This window comes from Grammomys surdaster, unplaced genomic scaffold (assembly GCF_004785775.1).
Source record: "Grammomys surdaster isolate TR1022 unplaced genomic scaffold, NIH_TR_1.0 221, whole genome shotgun sequence".
NCBI classification, from domain to species: domain Eukaryota; kingdom Metazoa; phylum Chordata; class Mammalia; order Rodentia; family Muridae; genus Grammomys; species Grammomys surdaster.
Window position 1 is genome coordinate 633,685 of NW_021604666.1, and position 25,457 is coordinate 659,141.

Sequence of the window (25,457 nt, forward strand, 5' to 3'; positions counted from 1 at the left end):
AGAGAGAGAGAGAGAGAGAGAGAGAGAGAGAGAGAGAGAGAGAGAGAATGTGTGCATTTTAAAGCATCATGTTTATTTCCCAGCCTACTATATCAAAGAAAATAAGAAGCATTGATAGGGTAAAGTCATCATGAAAATCTTCAATACTTTGCATAAGAAGAAAGTGTAGCCTACTGTCAGTATCAACACAGACACACACAAATGGAAGAGAAAAACTTATCTGTGTAACATGGATATTATTTTTAATAAAACCAAATGATTTTTATATGATTTAAGGGAATGTAGAATTAGAGCCAACCCAGCAAGCAGCAATGGAAATGGGAAATGTTTTCATTGTAAAATTAGATTTTAGGCATGTCAGTGATTTCTGACCTTGGTTTGCTGTCTATATTAATTTTTTCAGAACATAAAAAAACTTTTTAGGAATAGTCCCAGTGTCTCCAATTAAAAATATCATTGCCTGTAGGAGCTTTGGAACATTTTCTGTGCTGTGGTTGGGGGACATACTGTATTAGAGCAGAGAGAAATCCTTGAAGACTTATGTGGAGGTAGGTAGCTATTAGGATGCTACATATAAAGATCTCTCTATCAGCCTCATCTTAGGAAGTGTGCTTAATAGAACTTATGTGCAAGGAACAAGGGTGTCAGGTAATTCTATGTACCAAGAGGGAATTTTAAAAACTGCATCACACCTATGTATGGGGATTATCTATCAGCATTTTCTTCAGGCCAATTGTCTTTTGTATTTTTTAATTGTAAGGCTATGGGAATACCTCAGAGATAAAACAATAAATGATACGACCTGATCCAATTTAAATTCTGCTGGAAGGTGTCCCAGCCACACTTGACAAGTACCAACCTGCCAAATGCTGCTCCCCTTGTCTGTCTGTCACTAACGTGATGGAGAGGCAGAGCTTGTGAACACTGACTGATTTTCTAATGTACTCTGAGTAGCTGTCAGCCACGAGCCTTAGATGATGCCTGACTGAGGGGTGTCTGACGGAGAACAAGAGCCATATAAAGATAATTTCTATAACAGTTTATTCTATCAGCTAATAAAACATTTCCTAGCATCTGGTTCCCTTATTTCCTTCTGTTTTTGAAATATGAATAAAGAGAATACAATAAAATAAGGAAAAGCCTGGTGATCAGAAGGACATGTGGGTTGGACAAAGGTCTTCACCTTTCCAAGTCTGCTTCCTTCTTGATTGCTTGACTTCCCATCAAATCATCTACTTTCCCCCTCTATAATAGATACATATATGTGTAACTATTAAAGAGTATTCCTAAATGAATATGAACCTGTATATCTATGTATAAGGGTATTAAGTAGCCAGGAATGTATCCATATTTTGGATTTATGATAATGTGTTGAGTGGATTTCTTGAGGAGGGAATTCAGATGCAGATATACACACCCCAGTGCCATTCCAGGGTTTTTTCAACACTTAGTATATGAACTGTGTATCCAGGCACTGTGGACTCTAAGTCATATTTACTTTGTGCTAATCAGTGACTGGTCCAGTCCCTACAGAATCATCAGACAGAAATAGAGAAAAGAGAGAATACAGACTCTATCCTTACCAGTTGGTAGAAATAACAAGATGATTGCTCCTATCCCCAGCACATACTTGGTCTGCCTGTAGGCATAGAATCATTTCCCCAGAGGGAGAACTCCATTCCCTATTTTTCCCAAGAGGAATTAGAGGCAGGTGGTCCTGCCAGGTTTCAGCAAGACCTACAGGACTGATTTCTCTCTGCTACTGGAGATTATTTTAAAATAATAAACTCCTAGCCCTGAATAACAATCACAAAAGCTGTCCATTATTCCTGACAGTGGTGACTTAGCACTGCACAAAATAGCCATCTTCCAGTTGTACACTGAAGTCACCTGTTTGGGCTGAGCTCTATAAAAGCAAAAGTATTAACAATGACTCTACCATGTCCCCAAGGGCTGCAGGACTCCACCTTCAGGTCATAACTCCCATTTCCTCTACCTACTCTTTCAGAACCCAAGATGAAGCAAGTCTCGGAAAGTAACTGTTTCTTGGGGCAAAATGCATGTTCTACCTGGCACTTCAGTGCACAACTGGAAGATTATTTCCATTCTCAAGACTGAATTTTCACCTTGGTCCAAATATCTTTAGGCTTATGAAGAAAACGGACTGATGGATCTTCGTGTTTGAAAATATACTGTACTGGAAAGAAGGGAACACTAGAGTCACCCATGGCTTAACTATGGTTGTTGGGCTTGTTTATTTTTTTGTGTGTATGTGTGTGTGTGTATATATGTGTGAATATGTACCTGTTTATGCAGATGCACATATGGGAATGCTTGAGTGGAGATCAGAGAACAATCTCTGCTCTTGTTTCTCAGATGCTGTCTAAATCGGTTTTGGAGACAACCTCTCTCACTGTTCTGGAGCTTACCAAGTAGAATATGTGGGCTAGGCAGTAAGACTCAGGGCTCTGTCTTTCTTTGCCTCCCAGCACTAGGGAGTACCATTATGTATTGCTTTTTTTTTTTTTTTGCATGTGAGTTCTTTGGAATCAAACTATGTCTCTCAAGCTTGTAAAAGAAGGACTTTAGCAACTGAGCTGTCCTCATGACCAACATTATCCATTACATCACAATAGGATGTTAGAAAAATCAATCTACTTCCCCATTCTTCTAGTTTGGCATCCTATGACCATTTGTGTGTTTTTAGCAACAACAATGCTAATGCAGAGATGAGTGGAGAATCTACCTTCTGAGACTATTGTAGTAGAGTTCAAGAACATGGGGATTTTATACAGACAAAAACATATTGTCTCAGACTTCTCTAGATTAGCAACATTGAATCAAGAAACAACCCACATTCCTTCTTCATAGTCCTGGAAAGGATGGGTTCAATGTCTCCCCAGCTTCCATTGGATTCTAATTTTTATATTCTTTGGTGTGTACAACTATGATTTCCAGTGTCTCAATTCTTCTTCATGTGACTTTCTTCATTATTCTTCTATGGCTCTGCATCCTCATATAATACTCTTCTTTCTAAGAAGGCATCTCTGTCCAAAGTTCTGCTGTTCATAAGAACATCAATCATTTTGATAGGGCCACCTTTCCTTAGTATTATCCCATTTTAATTCAGTTACGTTGCCAATGACCCTTTTGCAAATAGCATCATAATTACTTCTGGCACATATGTGGCATTATAAATTGAGCACATCTTTCAGGGGACAAGTTTCAACAATCATGAAAGGTGGATATACATATATTTTCAGGAGATAACAGACTCAGAATAACATTCACTAAGGAGAGAATTCTAAATAAAGGTATATTGAGAGAGTATACAAGAAGAAAGAGTTATAAGTTTTCCCCATGTATTCCAGGGATGTGTTTGAGTTTTGGAGAAGGAAGACAGATAAAATTTAAAAGAGGAGTTCTCCATAGTGTGTGTGTGTGTGTGTGTGTGTGTGTGTGTGTGTGTGTGTGTGTTTTCAAATTTTGGTCAAGAGAAATAGGAAAAGACATATACTACAAATTGCATAAGCCAAGGGACCAAAACAAGAAGACTGACAACTTAATATCTATCAAGTAATCATTTCTAACATGTAGGCCCAGAATCACTTTCGACACCTTAAAATATCATTAAGAAGTCAATAATTCCTTCTTTCTCTTCCTCTTCTGTGTTCTCAGCCAGTGAAGGTTGAGAGCAGCTAACACTCAGCATTCTGGGAACATAAGCTTAGGGCCAAACCACTCACACTCCATCCCCTGATCAGAGAGTGTTCAGAAGTGAGCACGACATGGGGTTCCTCTCCAGAACTCTTCCGGGAACTACTGGAAGAAACATTCTCTACTGCATTATTTATTATCTTAAATGAAATTTCTTGCTGAGCTTTGATATATGAAGATGGTTTATCAAGCTCAACCTACTACAGAGAATGATGGGATGAGAAGATGGCCACTTGGTGAGCTGCAAAGTAGAAAAATTGGAACAGGAAAGTCGAGAGCCCCTGACATTGTTCAGTGTCATCCCGGCAGCCATTCTGTTTGTAGTTATATAATTTAATAAGTCTCTTCTTTGGTTTGAAATCAATATGAACTGGGCTCATGTTACCTACATCTATCTATAGGTGTCCTAAGTAAGATGAGGTCCACTTGGTGTGTTGAGTGCATCTACATCTTTGAAATCAAAGAAGAATGACACAACATGCAGTGAGAATTTACAGAGTCATTTCAGTCTTGGTAAAGCTTGAAGTGTTTTAGCTTTTGAGAGGGTTACCTTAAAAGCTGGCATGGCACAGATGAAATACAGGAGGACCAATTCTAGGTTCTAAGAGCATGCAAGTCACCCGAAGAAATCTCATGCATAGCTCTAAGAAAATGATGGCTTCTAATTGTATATGGAGCACAATTGTGCTAATAATGCTGATGGGAACTTTTCTGTGTCAAAAAACAGAAGCAACTCAGAGAATTTGGAGGTGATATTTGATATTATGTACTATTTAGTTTCATATTCTTATGAGTAAATATATGACAAAAGCAACTTTCCAAAGGGAGGAAAGATTTACTCTTGCTCACATATTCAGAGGAAGCTGCTCACATGCCAGGGAAAGTATGGTGGCTAAAGAGGCTCCGTCCATGGTAGCTAAACCTTGAGGTCTAGCTAGAAGAACAGGAAGTAGAAGGTAGAACAGGAAGAGTGGTGGATCTTTAGTTCTCAAATATGTATTCCCAGTTTCTCATCTGTTCTAACTGTTCTTCTCATCCCAAAGATTCTACAGCATCAGAAACAGAACTCCCAGCTAGAAAGACAGTGTTTGAACACATGAACACATTATAAGGATATTCATTTCATACAGGAGCTTAGTTCATTTCTATAAATTGATGAAAAAAAATCAAAGTTAGAATTCTCTTGTCCCAGATTCAATACTGTTCTTCCTCTTTTCCTTTACAGTAAGAGGCAGTACAAAATGAAATCCATGTAACCTAGGGATAAATATGGGCATGTGTGTTCCCAGAGCAAGCCATGGATGACAATCACATGAGATTCTAATAGAAATGCATTGTCTTCCACAGATGGGGGCACAAGGATCATTGCACTCAACAGTTGGGCATGTGGTATTTCTCTGCATGTAAAGTAGGATTAGAGTCGAGCAAACACAACCTACCATCTGGTAAGCCATCGGATCTTATTTCTCTTCATATTAATAAAGGGAATATTTCTTCTTAGCACAATATGCAAGGAGAAAAGACGCTGATGGAAACTAAAAGGTCAGTGAAGGATGGAAAGATGGCTCTGGAAATGGGCTTATAGGGGTGGGGATGGATATTTTAAATCCAAAATGGGGCAAACTAGATAACAATGGCTAAGTAAGTAAAAATAATTGAAGATGTTATTTTAAGCCCGAGAACACTAAACACTAACCAATATATACACACACATATATAATGTCCCTTATTAAAATATAAAATATAAGGCCAAATGTTAAATATGAGAATCTGAAAATATAGCTATAACAAATATAATTGATTTCCAGTGTGGTCACAATGAATCCTGTCATGGGATATCATTGGAACCATTACTCACAAGAAACAATAGGTTACATTTGTATTTGAGACAGGATCTCATGTAGCCCAAGCTAAACTGTAATTTATTCTATAGCTAAGAATAGCTTTGAATTTCTAATACTTGCATGTCAACTATCTCAGTGCTGGGATTGAAAGCATATACCAGTAAACCTGGCTTTATATAGTACTGCAAGTTGAAACCAGGGCTTTGTGTGTTTTAGGCCAGCAATTTAGCAACTAGCTGAATCACTAGGACCAACATGATTTCCAACTGAGTAGCAGTGATTTCATTCAGCTCTGAGCCTAACATAAAAGTCAATCAAGGTCAGACCCTGTGCTGCACAGAAATGTCCTCAGCTGTCTCCCTAATAACTGAACATTGCCAAGCTTGAGCCAGTTATCTAAATACAAACAAATGCTGTCTTAAGCTGATTATTCTGTGTATACTAGAAGCAAATGAAGCATGCAAGCATGAGTATAAACACTCACCTTTCTTCCCCTGGGGATCATGGCAGTTTTCATAAACACACGGGCCCCAGGCTGACCAGGAAGATACAATACAGTCTGTCGAGCAAGGGACATTGCAGAGCTGGGAGGATGAGGGGGCAGGTCCCAAGCATAATGTACTTTCCACAGGCCTAGAGACTAAAGGATAAGAACATAAATGCTTATGTCACATTTTTGGGCTTTCCTAAAATTGCTCATATCTTTAGCAGGCTTATGATTCTAAACAGTATATGCAATCAAGACAAACATTTTCTCATATGAATGTTTAGTTCTACATTATTAGCCTTTGAGGTGAATAAAGAAAAAAGACAGAGACAGAGGGCATGCACTCAAGATTCCTGAATTGCAAAGGACTCCCGGGGAATTCACAAGAACAGAGGAAATATCACAGACACAAATTATCCAGAGGTATGATTTAAAACAGAATTAAATGGCCTGGTGAAGTTTCAAGAAGAGTCTATCTTAACTATATAAATGACTGGGACTCTGTGAAAAACATCAAAATCGAACCCCTAAGGTGCAGTGTTTAGCATAACCAATCTACTGCTGTGACTCCCCAGAGGGGTGGAGCTGGCAAAGACAGAAGAAAAATGGCTCTTGGAACAAGAAGAAAAATGGGCCTCTGACTGCAGTTCTGGCTTGAGAAAGCGGTTTCTTCACTGGGTTACCCAGAGGTTCAGGGCTCCAACAGGGAGTGCTTTGAGGTGTATAGACTGGGGCCTGAGCTGGGTCCCTTTAGGATGCAGTCACTATGTGTCCATCTGTGGTGTTTCCTGTCCTCTGCCTATAGATCTTCAGTACTAAAAAAACACAAGATGTAGGCAATACCAAAAGTTCCTGGCCTTTGTGTAGATTTAACAGTGGAGACTGGAGTCCCTGAAAATGACACACTAAAGATTCACATGTGTCTACATCTATTGCAGCAGTATTTACTATAGATGAATTGTAGAACTGACCCATCAATAGGAGAGTGGCTAGAGGGGGATTTCAAGGATAGAGAAATAGAATGTAGACTCTAAGATAGGGGATAATGGAACACAAGGGATAAATGTATAGGGAGAGAGGGGTAGGAAGGGTAGAAGAGAGAGAATAGGAAGGGAAAGTTTACATTAAAGACCTTTAAAAATGCCATATGGGGACCTACTACTGTAGAAATGTCTGAAAGTATATATATATATATATATATATATATATATATATATATATATATATGTATGTATATATTCATAGATAAAAAAGGGTACAGTAAACCCCCTCAAATATCAAAGACAGTTGTCATGGCTCTTGTTTAACCTCTGCATACTTGAGTCAGAGAATATGGACAAATCAAGAGGGTATCAGCCTAGAAGCTCCATCCTACTGGCTAGTTTTCAGGATTTTTTATTAGATATTTTCTTTATTTACATTTCAAATGTTATCCCTTTTCCTGGTTTCTCCCTGGGAACCCCCTATCCCACCCAACTCCTGCATCCATGAATGTGTTCTCCCACCCACTCACCCACTCCCGTCTCCCAGCCCTGAGTTACCCTACACTAGTTTTCATTATGCTGGAAGGTCCTGTGCATACCACCAGGGAAGCAAAGTTGTCAATAGCCTATCCAGCTATAAATCATGTGAGCCCCAAGAAATATAAGATATTAAAGCAATGATGTATTTAAGAGAAAAATGGCTAGCAGAAAGAGGAGGGCAAATGTGATCTCAGCATAGGAAAAGCTGTATGAACATCTCTTAATGAAGCACAGTTTTCAAGAAAATGTATATGTACTAATCCTTTAAATGTACAACAAAAAGAACATCTAAATATAAAGCTGTTTACTTTTCTTACATGGAGTTGCCTCACACTAAGACAGTTCTGAAGTATTCAAAACTTTGTGAGCAGTAGCTGCTAGTCTGGAAGTTTTGTCTACCGAGTGGCTTGTACTATTCTGTAAATACTTCTCATGTGTCATTTTCATCCAGTTGAGCAGATGGAAAATACCTCAAAGGTGGGAAGTGATGGGAGGGGACTGTGTGCTGAGTCCAGCCACTTCCTTTGCTTCTTTGCTTTCTCTCAGTGTAGAAGAATCAGATGTAGTGATGGTTGTAATCCATCACCACTCTGGGCAGAGAAGCCTTGAATAAGAACCAAACCAACAGCAAAAGAGAAAATGAATGTCACCATGAAAAGGACACAGGCTAAGTGTTTTTGGTTGGAGTTACAGTGAACAAAGACATAGTCTGAATCACTCCTGAAAGTGATCTAAAGGGATTGGGAAAATAACACCAATATTTTATTTGCATATTTATCTAGATATTTGAAATATTCAAATTTATTTTAAAGTTCATCAAATCAATGTGATTGAACTTAAAATGAAAGTCAAGGACAAACTTATATTGCCAATGTGAATGTGAAAATATGTCTGTCATGGAGTAGGGTCAGGGAGAGAAGGAGAGAGCAGATACTAGAGGAGTTAGTGGAGCTGACTAGGGATATTGATGAGGGGAAGTGATTAAACAAAGTTCATACTACAGTTGTCAGTGGGATGGGGACGCAAACTAGGGACATATCAGTGAGATGGCTGGATTCAGAATAAGGCAATTTACACAAGAGTCACATTCAGATAACTCAGACTTTCTAAACTACGAAGGCACCATTTAAAGCAACCACTCTAGGGTTGTGTCTATTTTCTACCAGCAAGATTAAATCAGCCATAGATTGCCAGACAAAGGAAGGAGATTGAGCATCTGAGCATCTGAGCATCCCACCAACAAATATCAATCGAGGTAGGTGTCTTAATGTGGAAGTGTGCTTGACTTCTGTCTTACGTGTGTTGGTACTTACTCCCACCTAGTAAGAAATTCTTGCAGCAGGTCAGGAGGAAGTGACCAAGGTAGCTGATTACTCTAATAATTTACTAAACATGCATAATTCATGTCAAGCATGGGTTATAACATCAAACACACACTGACACATTTAATCTTCTCTCTGACATATGTGTTCTTAATATATCTCTAGTTTTAAAATAAAAGAACTACAGTATAAAAATGTTAGCTCACAGGCTGGATAGATAGCTCAGCAATTACAGTGCAAAATTCTATTCCTAGAACCTATATGGGTGACACATAACCCAGTATAACTTTAGATCCAGGGACTCTGACACCTTCTTGCCTCCTGGGCATTGCATTCAAATGCACATATATCACACAGAGAGTCATAAATATAATTAAAAATAATATAAATAACTCTAAAAAATTTTAGCTCACTTGCCCAGAAACCTAGCTAAGGAATGGTAGCGATAACATCTGGAAGCAGGCAGTTTGGCTTCTGAGTTTGTGCTGTAAATCACTCTACTAGGTAATGTTTTTACTTGATATTTCGTAGTGCCCGTTGAGGAGACAATGTCTGAGTAGCCATAAATTGACTCTGTTTTCCCCAGCTGCTTGCCTATCATTCTGAAGAATAGCTACAGAATGTGTTAGAAGTTCCTCATCATGATAGAAGAAAAGAACTGACCAAAAAATGCCTAGACTGTCTACCAGTGACCTGACAGCAAGGTGTTTCTCAACACCATGCCATATGCCCCAACATATAAAACCCAAGGTGGCCACGTTCAGGTGGGGCATGCAGAGCTAAGCACACAGGCATGTGCTTTCTGTACCTTTGGAGTCTGGGTCAGGATAAGTTAGATTTTAATTTTTCTTTCCCACTTGCCAGTAAGTAACATATCTGCGTCATGAAACATGTTATATATAAGTGAGTTCTGTCTTATTGGACTCAGAGAAGTTGATAATCCCTTCACAGTGACCAATCACACAGCTTGTGTAAACACTGTGCTATTGATGGAGGAGTGACAATAATGAGTGAAACATATCAAAGCACTCTCTTTATAAAACTATATCTCACTGGGGTTGGATGGAAACTGCAAATGTGTCTAGGATACCTCAAGATGCCAAAGGTTTTACTGTCTTTCTATTGTCATATTTACCTACTTCCAACACAGGCCATATGAAGTATCAGATGCCAGTGCTGAGACAGTCCCCAAACAGCTCAGCTCTAAGGTGAGTCAATGGTTTCCTACCATGTCTCTGCATCTGATACTGGCACAGTAGCTGACACTCCTCCATCCACCACCAAGTATCCACCAGGCACATGGTGAAATCTCAGTAAACCTCATGTGAAGCTTTCAGAATGCCTGGCAGGAAAGCCTTTTAGATAGAATTGCAGTTAGAAAGAGACAAGGGAACATGTCCTGATGTTGAATCTGTCAGGACACCACAACCACAGTTAAAATAAATGTCTTTAATTTTGAAGAGAAGTTGAGAGTGGTTAAGGGGTTACATGTACTGAAATCTCCTTTCATAAATTCTTAACTGTCAATTAGTAGACTGTTAGACAATGCACGTAATAGAAGATTTCAAAGTAGAGAGGGTCACTATTGCCTGGGAAAAGATCAGGAAGTAATTTCCTTGGGGACTCCAAAGTGACATATTAGAGACCCAGGCATGGGGTGAAACCATTTGTCAAAACAGTCATTTTTCTTCAGCACCTGCTGCTTTGATGGACAGTTAGTCTTAATCTATATCAATAAATTCTTCCAGCCCTGGTGAAATGTCTAAGATGCTTCACTTAGGCACTGAATCGATGTGTCCAGGTCAGCTCGGGTCTTTCATGGCCCTAAGCCTCACCCTAGGACACATTTGCTCCAGAAATAAATCATGAATATGTCAGAAAGCACTTAACAGCTTCAGAACACTAGAGAAGGACAAATATAGGATGCTTCTACACTTATTGACTGTTATCCCTGGATGTTACCTTTAGGGCTAACTTGAGTTTAATTAATCAATTTGACTGAAAAACTAAACTCCAAAGACTCAGGTGGTTTGTACAATTTTGTTCTCAAATTCAGAGGAGAGAAAAGCCTGTGCCTGAGGCCAGGAGGCAAAGTCACCCTCCACCCCCATCTGTCTTTCATTTTCTTTCTATAAAATGAAGGCATTGGTCAAGACACAATAGCCTTTGTATAAGCCACAATCTATGAGAGGTAGACAGAGATATGATAGATCCAAGGAACCTATCAATGTGCCAGACTCAATTTAACCCTTTAAACTAGACCTAAACTTTTCTTTATACCATTTCTTCAAAATTCTAACCTAGGGTCAGATATGGCCCACTGAGGAGATATAGAACCCCAAATTTGCTCTGTCCCAGAAGAGTAATTACTATTTACCCCTTACTCATGCATAAGAATGTTCTGATTCCAGTATCTTAGGGAGTGAGTGGGATAGAGTTGGATCCTGCTGGAGTTGGGTGATCTACAGTTCACACGTTATTAAGCTTTCATTTACTCCGAGTCAGACTCTACCTAGAGGGTTTGAAGTAGGAATCTTGCTTTCCTGATCACTACCCTCTTTCCTTTGAAATGGTTGTTAACTAACTCTGTCATCTCAAACACAGTGAATCCCTGGTCAGTGAAAACCTTTATTACTGCATTTTCCTCCTGGAAGCTTTCTGCCCCCCGACACTGACCACAGGCTGGACCGAAGGCACCATTAATCAGGTCTCATAGGCTGCTTGGCCTCTGTACACAACAATTTCAGTTCTCTCAGAGACTTCTAATGATCCCTAAGTATTAAAATACCCCAAAACTTTTAACAAGGATAAAGCTTGATCTCTATGTATCAGAGTCTTTCCCAATGCTGAGGAATACATTACTGTATTTTAAGCGATTACTCATATTCTGTAGTAATTAATATTTTGAATATTCTGGTACCTAACCTGGAATTTTTCATTTGCAGTGAGAAATGATTAAATTGACCTAGGCTAAAAGAAATGTTGAAGTCTGCTACTAATGATTGCAAAGCTTTCTTAAATAATGAATGACTCGATGCACAGACTGCTAATTAACAAGGGACGAAATGTGCTGGTAGTGATACACTCAGTGTTACAAAATGTGCACTGTTCTGAATTCTAGAAGGAAATAAAGTTCATTATCTTCTTTAGGAAAAAGGTGATTTCAGATGCATATAGAGTTTTAAGGAAAATGTACTGTAAGTAAGAAAAAAGCTTACTGCTGTGGTTAGCAGTATACCTACCACATTGGTAATTATACTACTAATTACAATATAGAATAATGGACACTTGTATAATTTATCCTTTAAAATAAAACCCAGCTAGAATCTCAACTAATTTGATTTAACAAAACAGTATGATGCAAAGATTTGTGAGAGAACCCCACTTCTATCTTAACTGATGGATGTTTTACAAGATCTAATTGGCTTTATGTTTTTAACCCTCCAAGCAGAAATTGAAATGAAACAGAACAATATTAATTTGTTAATTATAATTAATATTTACAAGCCTCCCTTTAGTCTATAGCCCCTTTTATTCATTTGCCTAAAGAAAAAAAATGTTATCATAGCAGCTAATAGATACTTCTTTTTTTAATATATCTATTATTAGATGAAAAAAATCAAGACATTCTGTAAAAACTCACAAAGCAGTCAATGTAATTCTGTCATGGCATAATTAAATGCTCATTATCTTCAGGACAATGAGATGCATCTGGAGAATTAATGACTATATTTTCCCCTAGCATTTTCAAGACTAAAAATGCAAACCAGATGCATTTCTTCAGACACCCTGGAACCTACATCAACTTACCTTCTTTCTACATTTCTTCAAACAATTTAAACTCTCAATCTTTAATTGATTTTATGCAAAATATTCAATTTTGTAAATATCATCAACCCCCACAAAGAAGATATACAGACAAGTTATATCCATCCCAATCTTCCAAGCCTGACACAGACATCATAAGCCCCAAAGGAAATTTTGACTCAAGGACGTAGGACTCCCTCATTGCTTGGGTTTTCCAAGAAGCAGCCATAACAGAAACAGCAATTGCCCAAATTTAATTCAAAACTAATGAAAGAGCCTACTTATGTAAAAATGCTGCTTCCTAAATGATTTTTGAGAAACAATATTGCCTCTGACATATCCATTTAGGGAATACACTGACTTGGCAGAAACTCAATCCTCCTTCTGCTAAAATAAAAACGGCCTCTTTTACAGACCAAGGCAGTCAAATGGATGAAGGGTAAAGATAAATAATAGCACAGTTTTAGGCATGAAGTTCTTTGCCTTTGAGAAAGTGCATGCATTATTTCAGTTACCTTTTGCCACTGGGATTTGCAAAATAATATATCAATCTTTTAAGTTGGTAGACAGAATAAAAGCAAATCTTTCTTCTAGTACTTACAGTCAGCTTTAAAAATGAAATTGCATCTCATCCTGTTACACCTAATGAAGCTTAATTTTAGCCATATTGTGACTCTCTTGGCAAAGTACTGTGCAATATAATTTGGCAGGAGGATGTGTGTATATACAGCAGATTTGATATCTGAAAAATAATTTCTGCAATTAGAAGTAATTATGTGAAATTTGGACACATGTCCAAAAGTTTCCAAATTTAATTCATTTAATTTAATCAATTAGAAAATGCCCATCCGTGGATACATTTGCTATTGCTGAAGAGTAACTACACGGTAGACTGAAAAATGAAAAAGCAATATTCAGAATAAAAATGAAGTCTGAATACAGCTTTATAGAGCAATCGACAGCCAATAATTATGTGTGTAAAGAAGTATAGAAGCATGGAACACTGTGTTTATTATTTTATGGTCTCACTTTTGAGCCCATTTTGAGGTGTTCTTTCTGTTTGCTTTCTGGATATTTAGCTAAGAGCTCAAGAGAGAACAAAGGAAGAATTAAGAAAAAGAAATGGCCTAAGGATAACATTTTTTACTCTTTATAAAATTAAAAACATTATGGGTGAAAGAGAAGGCCCTGAAGAGATATAGAAGGATGAGAATGTGTCCTGACGAAGAGGAAATTTAGGTATGTCAGGAGGACAGATGAAAGAACAGAGTTAGCAGAGAGGTCAAAGGCAGAAATATTCTCTATCTGGAAAGCGTGGCTTCTAAGAGGGTTCAGGCCAAGAGTCTCCCTCCTCTTTAGCACTTTAAAACAAAGATTTCATTGTCTATGGAAAGAATGATAGGAGTCAAATGAGAATGAGTCTTCCCTAATCACCTATTTAAGTTACTGATGCTAAGAATATTGACTAACATGCATCAGTGATGTGCTCGGTATCAAGCATGGAGCATCAAGCTTGAATCCAATCCAACCTTTTAAAGAATTTTAATGTTTTCTATCACCTTCGATTTTAACCCAACAATTATAATAATTTCAGACAGATTTAAAAATATTTTTAAATTAGTTCTTTTATGTGGATGGATGTTTTATCTGCATGCATGTTTGTGTACCACATGCATACCCCGTGCCCCAGAAGACAGAAGTTACAGGTGATTGTGAGCTATCATGTGGGTGTTGGAATTGAACCAAGAGGATGTCTATAAATAATAAATGCTCTTAACTGCTGAGGCATTTCTCCACCCCTCAGGCCCACCTTTAGTCATCAAATGCAGTTGAGAGGAATGTGAGTAATCGGGACTTCCTGAGATGCCTTAGCTGAGACATCACACCATCACATGTGTGATGTGAGGAGCTCAGTGCCAATCTTCCTAAATCTGTATTATAACATTCAGTTTTGCTATGGCTTTGTGTTTGTAGCAAAAATGAGGATGGAAAAAATATCTGCCATTGTAGTAATAATTAGGAAAAGAAAACATTGCAATGTTTTTTTAAATTGTCAAGATACAACCTACAGAAAAGTAACTCTGAAATATCAACAGCAGCCATTGCTATCTTGAACTCAAGGCAGCTGTGGTCACCTGCACTTGACTAGGTATGGCTGTCCCAGTATAAAACTAGTTATGGATGGAAGGTGGGCTCAAGGAAGCTGAAATATTGGCTACTAGAAGATTCTGCCAAGAGGTGGTTTTTATCCTCAATTGTACATACAGTAGTAAGCCTAATGCTGTAATGGATAGCCAAGCCTATGGTGACACAAATGGCCCTGGTTAAACTCAATGGGTTTAAAAAACAACGGGGCATTAACATGATGGAGGAAGTATTATTAAGAAGAGGGTATGATGACAGGGATGGGATTGAGAAAAGAGAGGCTGAGAATATAAAATGTACAATATGCATGGATGAAATCACCAAAGAACAAATTTAATTAATAAAATTGTCAACTGTAAAGGTGAAATATCAGGAGGTGTTGTTGTAGAGAGAGGAGGAGCTGTGTGGGGATTTCTGTGGTGATTACAAAAGGTCCCTGTGATTAGTTTAAAGGCTGAAGAGATAGTAAATGAAATGGTTTATGTGATTATTTTAATTTTACATGTTAATGTTAGTCCCTTCCTAAAGATGTATATACATACCATCTACCACACACCTTTTTGTCCCTCTTAATAAAAATAAAATACCTTGAATTTGGGAAAAGGTGGGACCAAAACTCACCTTTTACTAGGTGCAAATCTTAGACTCTTACAAACTATTTCTCCTCATCAGCTAATAAAGGGCAAAGATAATGACATGTCCCAGAAGCCAATGAACATGAACTAGAAAGAAGCAAGAGTGCTGAGAATACAGAACCACTGTTGAGATGAGGAAGTGGAAGGAGGAAATGGAAGAGGATGGATGCCATTGAGAATGGAAGCAAATTGGGTGATGGTTTTAGACATCACAGAATGCCTGGAAGCCAGTGTGGGAGGATCAGGCAAGGCAGCCCCTCATTCTGATGACTCAGAACCTGGTTTTCTAAGAATAACAAGAACTAGCCTTTGAATACCAGAGTCCTGCTGACAACCCCTACAAAGGGAGAACAGGATGTGAGTGCCATGATTATTTTAGAGTCTCCAGAAAGAACTATGTATCTCTAAAGTAAATCATACACCCTCCTTAACAGAAGGGAAAATGAAGGCCTTGCTGGATGATATGGCCTTGTTAGTACATGCTACTTAAAATTTGCAAATCACTTTACACTGAGTAAGTTAACTTCAACTTCAAAGGAGGGCTCTGAGAGTCACTGAAAGGGACAGGAATGAGGCCATGCAAAGCAACTTAAAAATGGAGAATGGTTCATTCTTTTGAACAGAGAAATACATGTCTCATTTTTTTAAACCAAAACTATTTGTAACTTGTCTACATATTACAAACATAAACCCTTGCATTTCAAAACTTCTTCCCACTGATTTATTACGTACCTCGCTCTGATAATCTGTTACTTTCAGGCCCCAATTCTAATCTAGTAGCTTATCTCCAGTGGAATACAATAGACTCAGCTTTGAGACAGAACTGGGGCCAAGGTAGCAGGGAGAACATTAAGAATTAGTAAATCTTGAAAAATCTATGATTAGCATGCTGAAAAATGAACTCTCAGAGTAATTTATAGACAATTATTTTAAGAACACAATTGACAAAATACTCTCACTAAAGATCCATCAAACAGGGAGGTTATTGTTATATGAACCAAAGAGATCTCTTACCAACAAACCTCAATAGAATAACCAACTTGACCTACATAGTGTCTGTGCCCTTTGACTATTTCTAAACCCTTGTCAGTATCTTTTCCTTAATTGTCCTCTCCTTCCTCCTTGTTTTTAGCAATTCAACTATTCTTAGGGTATCTGAATTATGTAATATATATATTTGTATTTTAAGAAGAAAATTAAAAGATCTTATTAGGGTGTCTTTTTGGGTACAACGTCCATACCTCAAGGACCATATGGATTTGAAACATATCAATCAATGTGTTTGCTATGCAATTCACATGGAGAATCTTGGTGAATACATCAAACCTGTGAGTTAACTCTGATGGTAAAACCTCTCATTTCTAATCAAAAACTTAACTGTGAAATTTATATCTGAGATTCTATAATTTGTATTTGATGGACACATGACAGGAACCAAAACAGTATGACTTCAGTTTTTGCTCTTCTTTACCTCTTGGTCACTATGTGAGGCTTTTTCATGTGCAAGATCAGTAGAACTTAAATTCCTTGTGTGTCTCCCTGCCTGCAGGCTGAAGTGATTGTTTGCATCACTCCATTTTCTGTGTGAGCATGAGTAAAAGTCTTTATGCTGATGCTTTCACTACAGTGAAGAGAAAGCATTCAGCAAGATACTTTGAGCAAAACACTTACGAATGTAGAAAATAAGGATAGTGAATGGTATGACGTAGAATTTCGTGAATTTTAAAAATACCTGCTTATGTTATAAAAACCTTCATGGAAATTTCATAGTCTTCAATTTTTTACATATACCTAAGTAGTCTGAGAAAAATGGTCATAAAACTACTATTTATATGTCCTAAAATACATGTCATTTTTGAAACACTGATTTTATAAAGAAAACATCAAAATTAGAGAAACACTAATAAGTATTTCATTTAAAATAAACTTAGATAATTTCTTATTAAAAGCAGCATGGATATAGTTAGAAGTTCTTAAATATAAATTAACATGAAATTTGAAAATATTATTAATGATGTTTATAAAGGTGTGTTGATTGAACTTCCTAAAGAACAACTTTTTCTACAAACTGAAAACAATACACCTGTAATCATTTTTTTAAATAATTTAATATTTTTAAGTTGGAATTATCATAAATAAATAATAAATGAATACATTGGAGTTGTTCAAAACAATGGAGTTCAATGAGGAGACACATTTATCATGGCTAATCTTGTAATAAGAAGAACACAAGTACTAGAGTAGTCGTGGCATTTCAGATAAAAGTCAGACATGTGTCAGCTCAAGATACTACAGTAAAGATGAAAAAAGAAGTAAAAGATCCTTTCTGGAGCTCCTTATAGAGGACAGAATCAATGATGAACCACTTCATCTGAGAGCTGAGGGCAACTCACGCCTAATTAACTGAAGAGAATCCAAAGCATGGCTGTCTCTACAACCTCATGTGGTTTTCTCCTCTGAAAACACACCTAGAACCATACCCTGCCAGCCAGTAGACAAGAGCTCCCATTAGCTGTATTATGTACTACCATCCAGAGTTACTGTCTTATTTTATGTCTGAAATACATAAAATTAAGACTTGATATCAATTGTCATATTGTAAGAAATTGAGACTTACTTTGTAATGCTTTTGTAGACTGACCTTTGCCTGACCAAATAAATCTTAATGTCTAAAGAGTAACAGGTAGGACTGCTAAGAGAACTCAGTAAAGCAACTGCCTTGGGAGGTTCAGGATCTGAGATTGAACTTCAGAACTCATGTACGTGCTTACAGTGGCACTGAGGTTTAAATGAGAGGCAAACCTAGGTGGATCTCTGGAATCCACTGTCTAGCTAGCCTAGCCTTCATGGTGAAGTTCTCATCTAGTAAGAGACTGTCTCAAAAACAACAATAACAACAACAACAACAACAACAACAACAAAACCATAACAAAAACAAAAACAATGGAAGAGAAAAGGAAGAGAAGAAAATGAAAGTTACCTCAGTAGCAACACCCAATGTTGTCTTCTCATTTACACATATGTACATGCAACATGTGCCCATGAGTGTATAAGCATACACACACAAACACACACACACACACACAAATAAATAAATAAAAAGATAAATAAATAAATAAATAAATAAATAAATAAAGGAACAAGAAAATTTTAAATAAGACTGTTTCCTCCTTAGAAAATTTTTTCTTCATAGGTGTGCTCATTCCAGAAGTCTAGAATGGAGAGAGCACTGTGGTGTCCTATAAAGTATCTCATCTCTACAAAGAAAAACAAAGCAGAACAAAAAAAAAAACATTCCTAGGAATATCCTCTGACTCATCTACAGTGGTTTAATCAATCTAGAATTCCATCCAGAGGTCAGTGCGTTCATTCACCTTGCCTTTCATGAAACACATTAAAGATTAAAACTACAAGCCTGCCATTTCCCAAGGCCTTACACATTCCCTGTCCATTTTGAACATATTTCATTTTCCTCCAATTAAGTTTTTAAAACTCTACTGTTAACACCACTCTTACCAGAGGCTCAGTATTACAAGGTTCTCAGATTGCCAAGTGCTTATGGTCAAAAAAAAAAAAAAACCCAAGGCTTCTGAAAATGAGTAGTTAGAAATAAACATTTTTCCACAGTAGAAACTTACATGCACCATGAAGACATTAAACAAGAATAGCACACAAACTGAATTAGAGTTCTGTCACCCCATACATAAGAACAGATGTTTGCTGTGCCCTGTTCACCCTGTAAACTTCAAACAAGCCTAATTCTTACAAGTACACAGTGAGCATTTACAAGTTATCAATATAACTTGATTAAATATTTCCAATTCTAATGCAGAAATTGAATTTTAAAAGATAGCACTTAACAGCAAAGATTTGAAATACAATTGAAAGAGTTTTTTAAAAGGCTGGCCTGGGTGTGTAGATCAGCTGGTAGAATACTTATTATCATGCAATCCTGCATTCTGTGACCAGCATGGTGTAAACTGGGCACAGTGATACCCACATGGGACAAGAGCATCAGAAATTAAAGTCATCATCAGCTACATAAGGAATCCAAGGCCAGTGTGAGACTTATGAGATCCTGTCAGAGAATGAAAGAATGAAGGGAAGAAGGAAAAAAGAAGGAAGGAAGGAAAAAGGAAAGGAAGGAGGAAAGGAATGAAAGAGGAAGAAAATAGTGAAGAAAAGCAGGGAGAAATGATCATGAAGATGACTGAAATTTTCAACCTACACTGCCACAATATGCTAATACAATTTAAATCCATAGTTTCATCATCAAGGGACAAATATGAGATGATATCTAGCTCATCATTCTCTTGCCAAGCCAATGCCTCAGTTTAGATACATTAAGATATCTATTTCTAATACTTGTACCCAGAGAGAGGCTTTTCCTAAGTCAACTAAGGTTCATTCATACTTTCACGGTCTTCATTCACACACAGATCCTGGGGTTAGGTCAGATTGAAACTCTCATCTGAAATTCAAAGGCATGTCCATTGTTTTATGTTCCTATGAGTTACCTTAAAAGTAGGAAAAACTTTGAAATATGAAAGAAAATGCCCCAGAAATAGATAGAGGAATTACAGGAAAAAATAAAGGTTACTGTCAAAGAGAAAGATTGCCCACCAATGAGAGCCCAGTAGATGAAAGAACTATTAATCAGTGACAACCTTAAAAGCAAGATATTGGTAATAACATGCAGCATCACTAGAGTGAGGTTAATAGGAGCATTAAGGTCAGAATGTAGCGCATATTTGTTAATCATGCTGAAGTGGAAAACTATACATAGAAAGTGTGGGCATGTCTGCATTCAACAATTAACCCTTGCAGTCTCTAAGAGATAAGCAGTGGCCTTGCAAAAGAAATGCATTCTTCATAAAATAAACTATCTTGGAGGGAGAAAACATCTCTTTACCACAGGCCACTGTCATATATGACATACCAGCAGGATGAAAACTAGAATACAAGTGTTGAGCCCTCCACCCCCACCCCTCTCTGAGGTGGCTCTGCTGCTGAGCCACCTTGCCCTCTGTTCATCCTGGTACAGCTGCTGAAGCTACAGCAGGCATTTGCCAGAACAGTCTTTTCCTAGGCACTGCAGAAAGTCCCAGAGTGCAGGCTCTATGGTACTGCTTCCTGGTGGGTTTACAATCTGACTGGAGGAATTAAGGTATGCACATGAAAATTGGGGTCCATTACAGAACAAGGATGCAATTAAACACACCTAGGAGTAGCAGCAATTGTACATAAAGTAGGCTTTGTTCATGGATGGGGACATCAGCAGCATGGGGAGGGGCTGAAATATCTGAAAATACTTGGGCAAAACTATGAAGATAGTCTCCTACCCCACCTCTCTTTTGTTTTTTGGAAGATAAGTTGTGCACCTGTGTGTTCATGTGCACATGTGTAAGAGATAGATAGATGATAGCTAGCTAGATAGCTAGATACATACATACATACATACATACATACATACATATACGTATACATATATACATAGAGACAGACAGAGACTAGGTGACATCTCAGATATCTTCCACTTTGACACAGGTCTTTCTGTTATCAGTGTGTGTGTGTGTGTGTGTGTGTGTGTGTGTGTGTGTGTGTGCGTGTGCGTGCACGTGCGCGTGTGCATATCCCTTAAGGAATCAACTCACAAACTCTGGATCTTATCCTGTAGACATGTTAGGATTAAACACACTTAAATCATATGCCTAGTTTTTGTTTTTTAATTATCTTTTTTTGAGATTATGACGTAATTACATCATTTCTCCCTTCCCTTTCTCTTTCCTTTCCAAACTCTCTCAAATATGTAACATTCCATCTTTAAACTCATAGTCTTTTTTCTTTTTATTAATTTTTTCTATACACGTACAAACACACACACACACACACACACACACCACACCTAATGCATAAAAATAACATGCTCAGTAATCTCTATAATATTACTTGTAGGTATAAGTTTTCAGGGCTGACCATTTGTTATTGGATAACCAACTGCTGTACTCTTTGTTAAGGAAAACATTTTCTCTCATTCTCAGCATTCCTTGTTTGTAATTCTTTGTTAGGATGAAGTGAGGGCTTCTCCATCCTCACTAGCATGTGGATTGCCTTACCCTAGCTCATGTTTGTATGACTGTATGGCCGTAGTTTCTGATATTCTTAGGACACCTGACATCATAGCTCACTCTTATTCCTTCGGCTTTCACAATCCTTGAGCCTTAGCAGCAGAAGTTGGTTTATAGATTCATTACTTGGGAATAAGCTCTCTAAGTAAGTCTTTTGAATGTCTGTGGCTTTCTGTAGTGGTCTCCCTTCATCTGTTCCAAAGAGAGGCTTCCTTGATGAGAGTTCAGGTCTACACTTATATATGGGCATAAGGGAAATAGTTAGAATGTAGCTAGGGATGATGCTGGTACAGTAGAGTGGCCATTGTCTCTTTTCCTCGAAGATCCATGCAATAGTTCTGGCAAGTTGGCTAGGTTTGCTGTGCCAGGTATGATTTCTCTCTTCTTAATTTGATTGAGTCCAGTGAGAGAGCTTTTGTTTGGTAGCATTAAAGTGTGTGTACCTCTATTATAATGTTAGGTTTAACATGCACATTGATCAACAATCAATGGTCATTGTTCATAGACATCTTCCCTGACGGGACTGTTGGTCTCCTCCTTTGGAAGCATAAATGGTGTTTTCTAATACCATGAAAACTAGTCCTCAGGGAGGAAATTTTGTGGTCAACTCCAGCTCTGTGGCCTTTGGGTTCTGTGTTTGCTATGCATGGTATCTTTAACAAAAGGACTTTATCTTCCAGCTCTTGGAGACAACCAAAGGCAATGGCAATTGTCTATGACTACCAAGTCAAAAGAAGGATTGCCATGGCTGGTTTGCAGGTTTTTGTTAGAAAATTTTTGGCTCATGGAGGCAGTACTGTGAACCCAGGTAGAAAAATTTTAAACTATATACACGTATATTTACATATCAATGTATGTGTAACATAGGTCTTTTGATAGACAGTTTATAGTATGATACAATATTACTTTTTCAATGTCCTTGTTCCTTTTTACCCTCCTTTCTCCTTCTATATTTATCCCCTTCCCCCTCTCTAGTTCACTTTCTCATTTCAACTCTCAGATCATGTGTACCCTGCTATTCCCCTCTCTAACGTTTTTCACCAATTCTGGAAATGATATATATTTTTAACTTTCCTGGATTATAAAGTTACTCCAGGATAGGACTTAAACCTGCAGATTTGGAGATAGAAGCTTCTTGAGGAAGAACATGCTGTGTTTGCCTTTCTGGGTCTAGTTTGCCTGATTCAGTGTGATCTTTATCCATTCTATCCATGTGCCTACAAAGCTCATGTTTAGTTTGCCTGACTCAGTGTGATCTTTATCCATTCTATCCATGTGCCTACAAAGCTCATGTTTTCATTCTGCTTTACATTAGTGTATGAACTACATTCTCATCCTCCATTTATTGGCTGAAGGACATTAAGGTTGTTTCCACTTATAAGCTATTATAAATAGAGAGCAGCAATGCATATGGTTGATGGATTGTCTACGAAGTAGGATGTTGGGTCTTTTACTCTTATGTCAAGGAGTTAGTTGTAGAGCTGCGCCAATGATCTTTTTGAAGATTCTTTTAGTTTTTTGAGAATTCTTCACACAGCAGACTGGCTGTACCAGTTTCCAATCCTATCACCAATAAGTGAATCTTACCCTTTTCCCACATCACTTCTAGCATTTGCTATCATTGCTTTGTTGATTTTCACTTATTTTTAAGTGCACTTATATGTGAGGGGGTGGGAGTTGTACATATATGCATGCAGCACCAATCAGGATGTATCACAGCATCATGTTGGGGTTAGAGCACCTGGAGCTAGAAATGCAGGTGGTTGTGAGCTGTCTTATGGAGGTGCTGGTAATAGAGCTCAGGTCCTCTCCAAGAGTAGAGTATGCTCGTATCCATTGAGGCATCTCTCCCACACCTACAGTTTTAAGTATCCATTGAGGTATCTCTCCCACACCTACAGTTTTAAGTCTTTGGAGAGTTGAATCAGGAAAGACTGAAAGCATTTCCTCTAAAGTCAGAGTTTAGACAACAGTGTCAGACTCTCTCAGCTTTTACTAAACTAATGCTGTAATTTTTAGGCAGAGAAATAAATCAAGAGTCAAAATCAGAACATATGAACAGGAAAGATAGAAGTCTAATTATCCTTATTTTCAGAAGATACGATATAAAGACCCCTATAGAGTCTAAGGATTCCACCAAAAAGCTCTTAGTTCTAATAAATACTTTCAGCAAAGAACAAAGATGCAAAATCCAGTTGCAAAAATAATGAACATGCTGAGAAAGAAATCAAGGAAGCAATCTGATTCAAAATAGCCTCAAAATATCTAGAAATAAAGCTAACCAGGGAAGGAAAAAAAATCTTCTATAATGAAAACTATAAAGCACTGAAGAAAGAAATTGGAAAAGACACTAGAAAATGGGAAATACCTCTCATGTTCATTGGGTGGCAGAATAAATATTGTAAAAATAACCAAAAGCAATCTACAGATTCAATACAATTCTCACCAATATTTCAATGACATTCTTAACAGAGCACATATTTCTAGGAATTTTAGCTTCTGTGAAAATTTATTAGGACTGTAATCATGCATAAAATTGTGTCCCACCATGTGCTCTCCTGTGTGTCTGTGCATGCATGTGCTCCATTGTGTGTGCATATGTGTGTGTGTGTGTGCCTATGCAGGTGTGTGTTCTGTGAGTTCATGTACATGTATGCATGTATGTGCATCTGGGTACGTGTGCATGTATGTGTTTTTGTGCCTATGTGTGCATGCGTGTGTAATCTATATGCAGGTATCTGTGTGTGTATCTGTGTGTGTCTCTGTGTGTGCATATGGAACAGTATATGAATATGTGTTTGTGTGTGCCTATCTATATGTGAATGAATGTGAGCATTTATGGGTATGCATTGGCATGTATGCATATATGGACATATATTTGCCTGTGTGTGCATGTGTGTACATTTATGTGTGTGTGTGCACATCTAGGAATTTTAGTTTCTGTACAGATTTACATAACCAGCACTATAACCAAGCCGAGAAATGTCACACCATTTGGTTTCCTGTGTTGCTTATCATAATGGCATTCAAACCCTCCCACCACTGGCCCCTGACAACTGCTAATCTATTGTTCTCTATTTTGTCTGATTGGCTTTATTATTAATATATTTCTTTAGATGTCCTTTCTTGTCTGCCTTCAGGTTTCATTCTCGCACTGCCAGGCCATTGTTTCACCTCTGGGAAAGGCTTAAAGAAATCTGACATCTCTTTTATCTACTAACTCTCAAGTCCTCCAGGGACCAGCACATCCTTGTCTCATCTTGCTGTGGCCAGGGGATAACACTCAGGCTCTCTCTTGCCCCTCTCATCTTTCCACCTCTTCATATGAAAATCTCTCTGTTGCTCTGGTGACCTTCCAGGCACACTGGTGCCAAAAGTCTTTGCACTGGGCTTCTCTTCTGCTTGGAATACTCTTCCCAGAGAGGGGTACTGTCCATCTTTCTAATAAAGCTCTCTTCACAAATGTCACCACTGAAGAAAAACATTTCTGACCTTCTCACTAAAAGTACTGTGCAACCCTTCACATCTCTTTATTGCTATCTCTTCTCTGAGCCTGCTTTATTTTTCCTCATAACACCCATGAGTCTTTAGTGTTTATTTTTCTCTATCTCTTTTCTCTCTTCTATTATCAGAATGTAAGCAAGAGAGGGAGTAAAGCCAGAAAACTACAGCTTTTCTGTTGTATTATGAGTGTTTAAAACAATTTCTGCATACAATGGGTGCTCAATAACATAACTAAATTGTCATTAATGACCTCTGATATACGTTATAAATAATAAGACTCAGCAAGTTGCCAATGTTTTTATGAGACTGTAATACAAGCAAGAAAGTTAAAAAACAAGCATGATT

General features: G+C 37.7%; 1 protein-coding gene across 1 annotated transcript in view; it reads right to left on the minus strand.

Annotated features, from left to right (window-relative positions):
- Thsd7b (thrombospondin type 1 domain containing 7B) overlaps positions 1 to 25,457 on the minus strand; it is an 834,275-nt gene that overhangs the window by 465,706 nt on the left and 343,112 nt on the right. Inside the window, exon 6 of the mRNA XM_028773130.1 lies at positions 6,046 to 6,201. Within this exon, the coding sequence (XP_028628963.1) occupies positions 6,046 to 6,201 (156 nt within the window). The remainder of the gene's footprint in view (positions 1 to 6,045; positions 6,202 to 25,457) is intronic.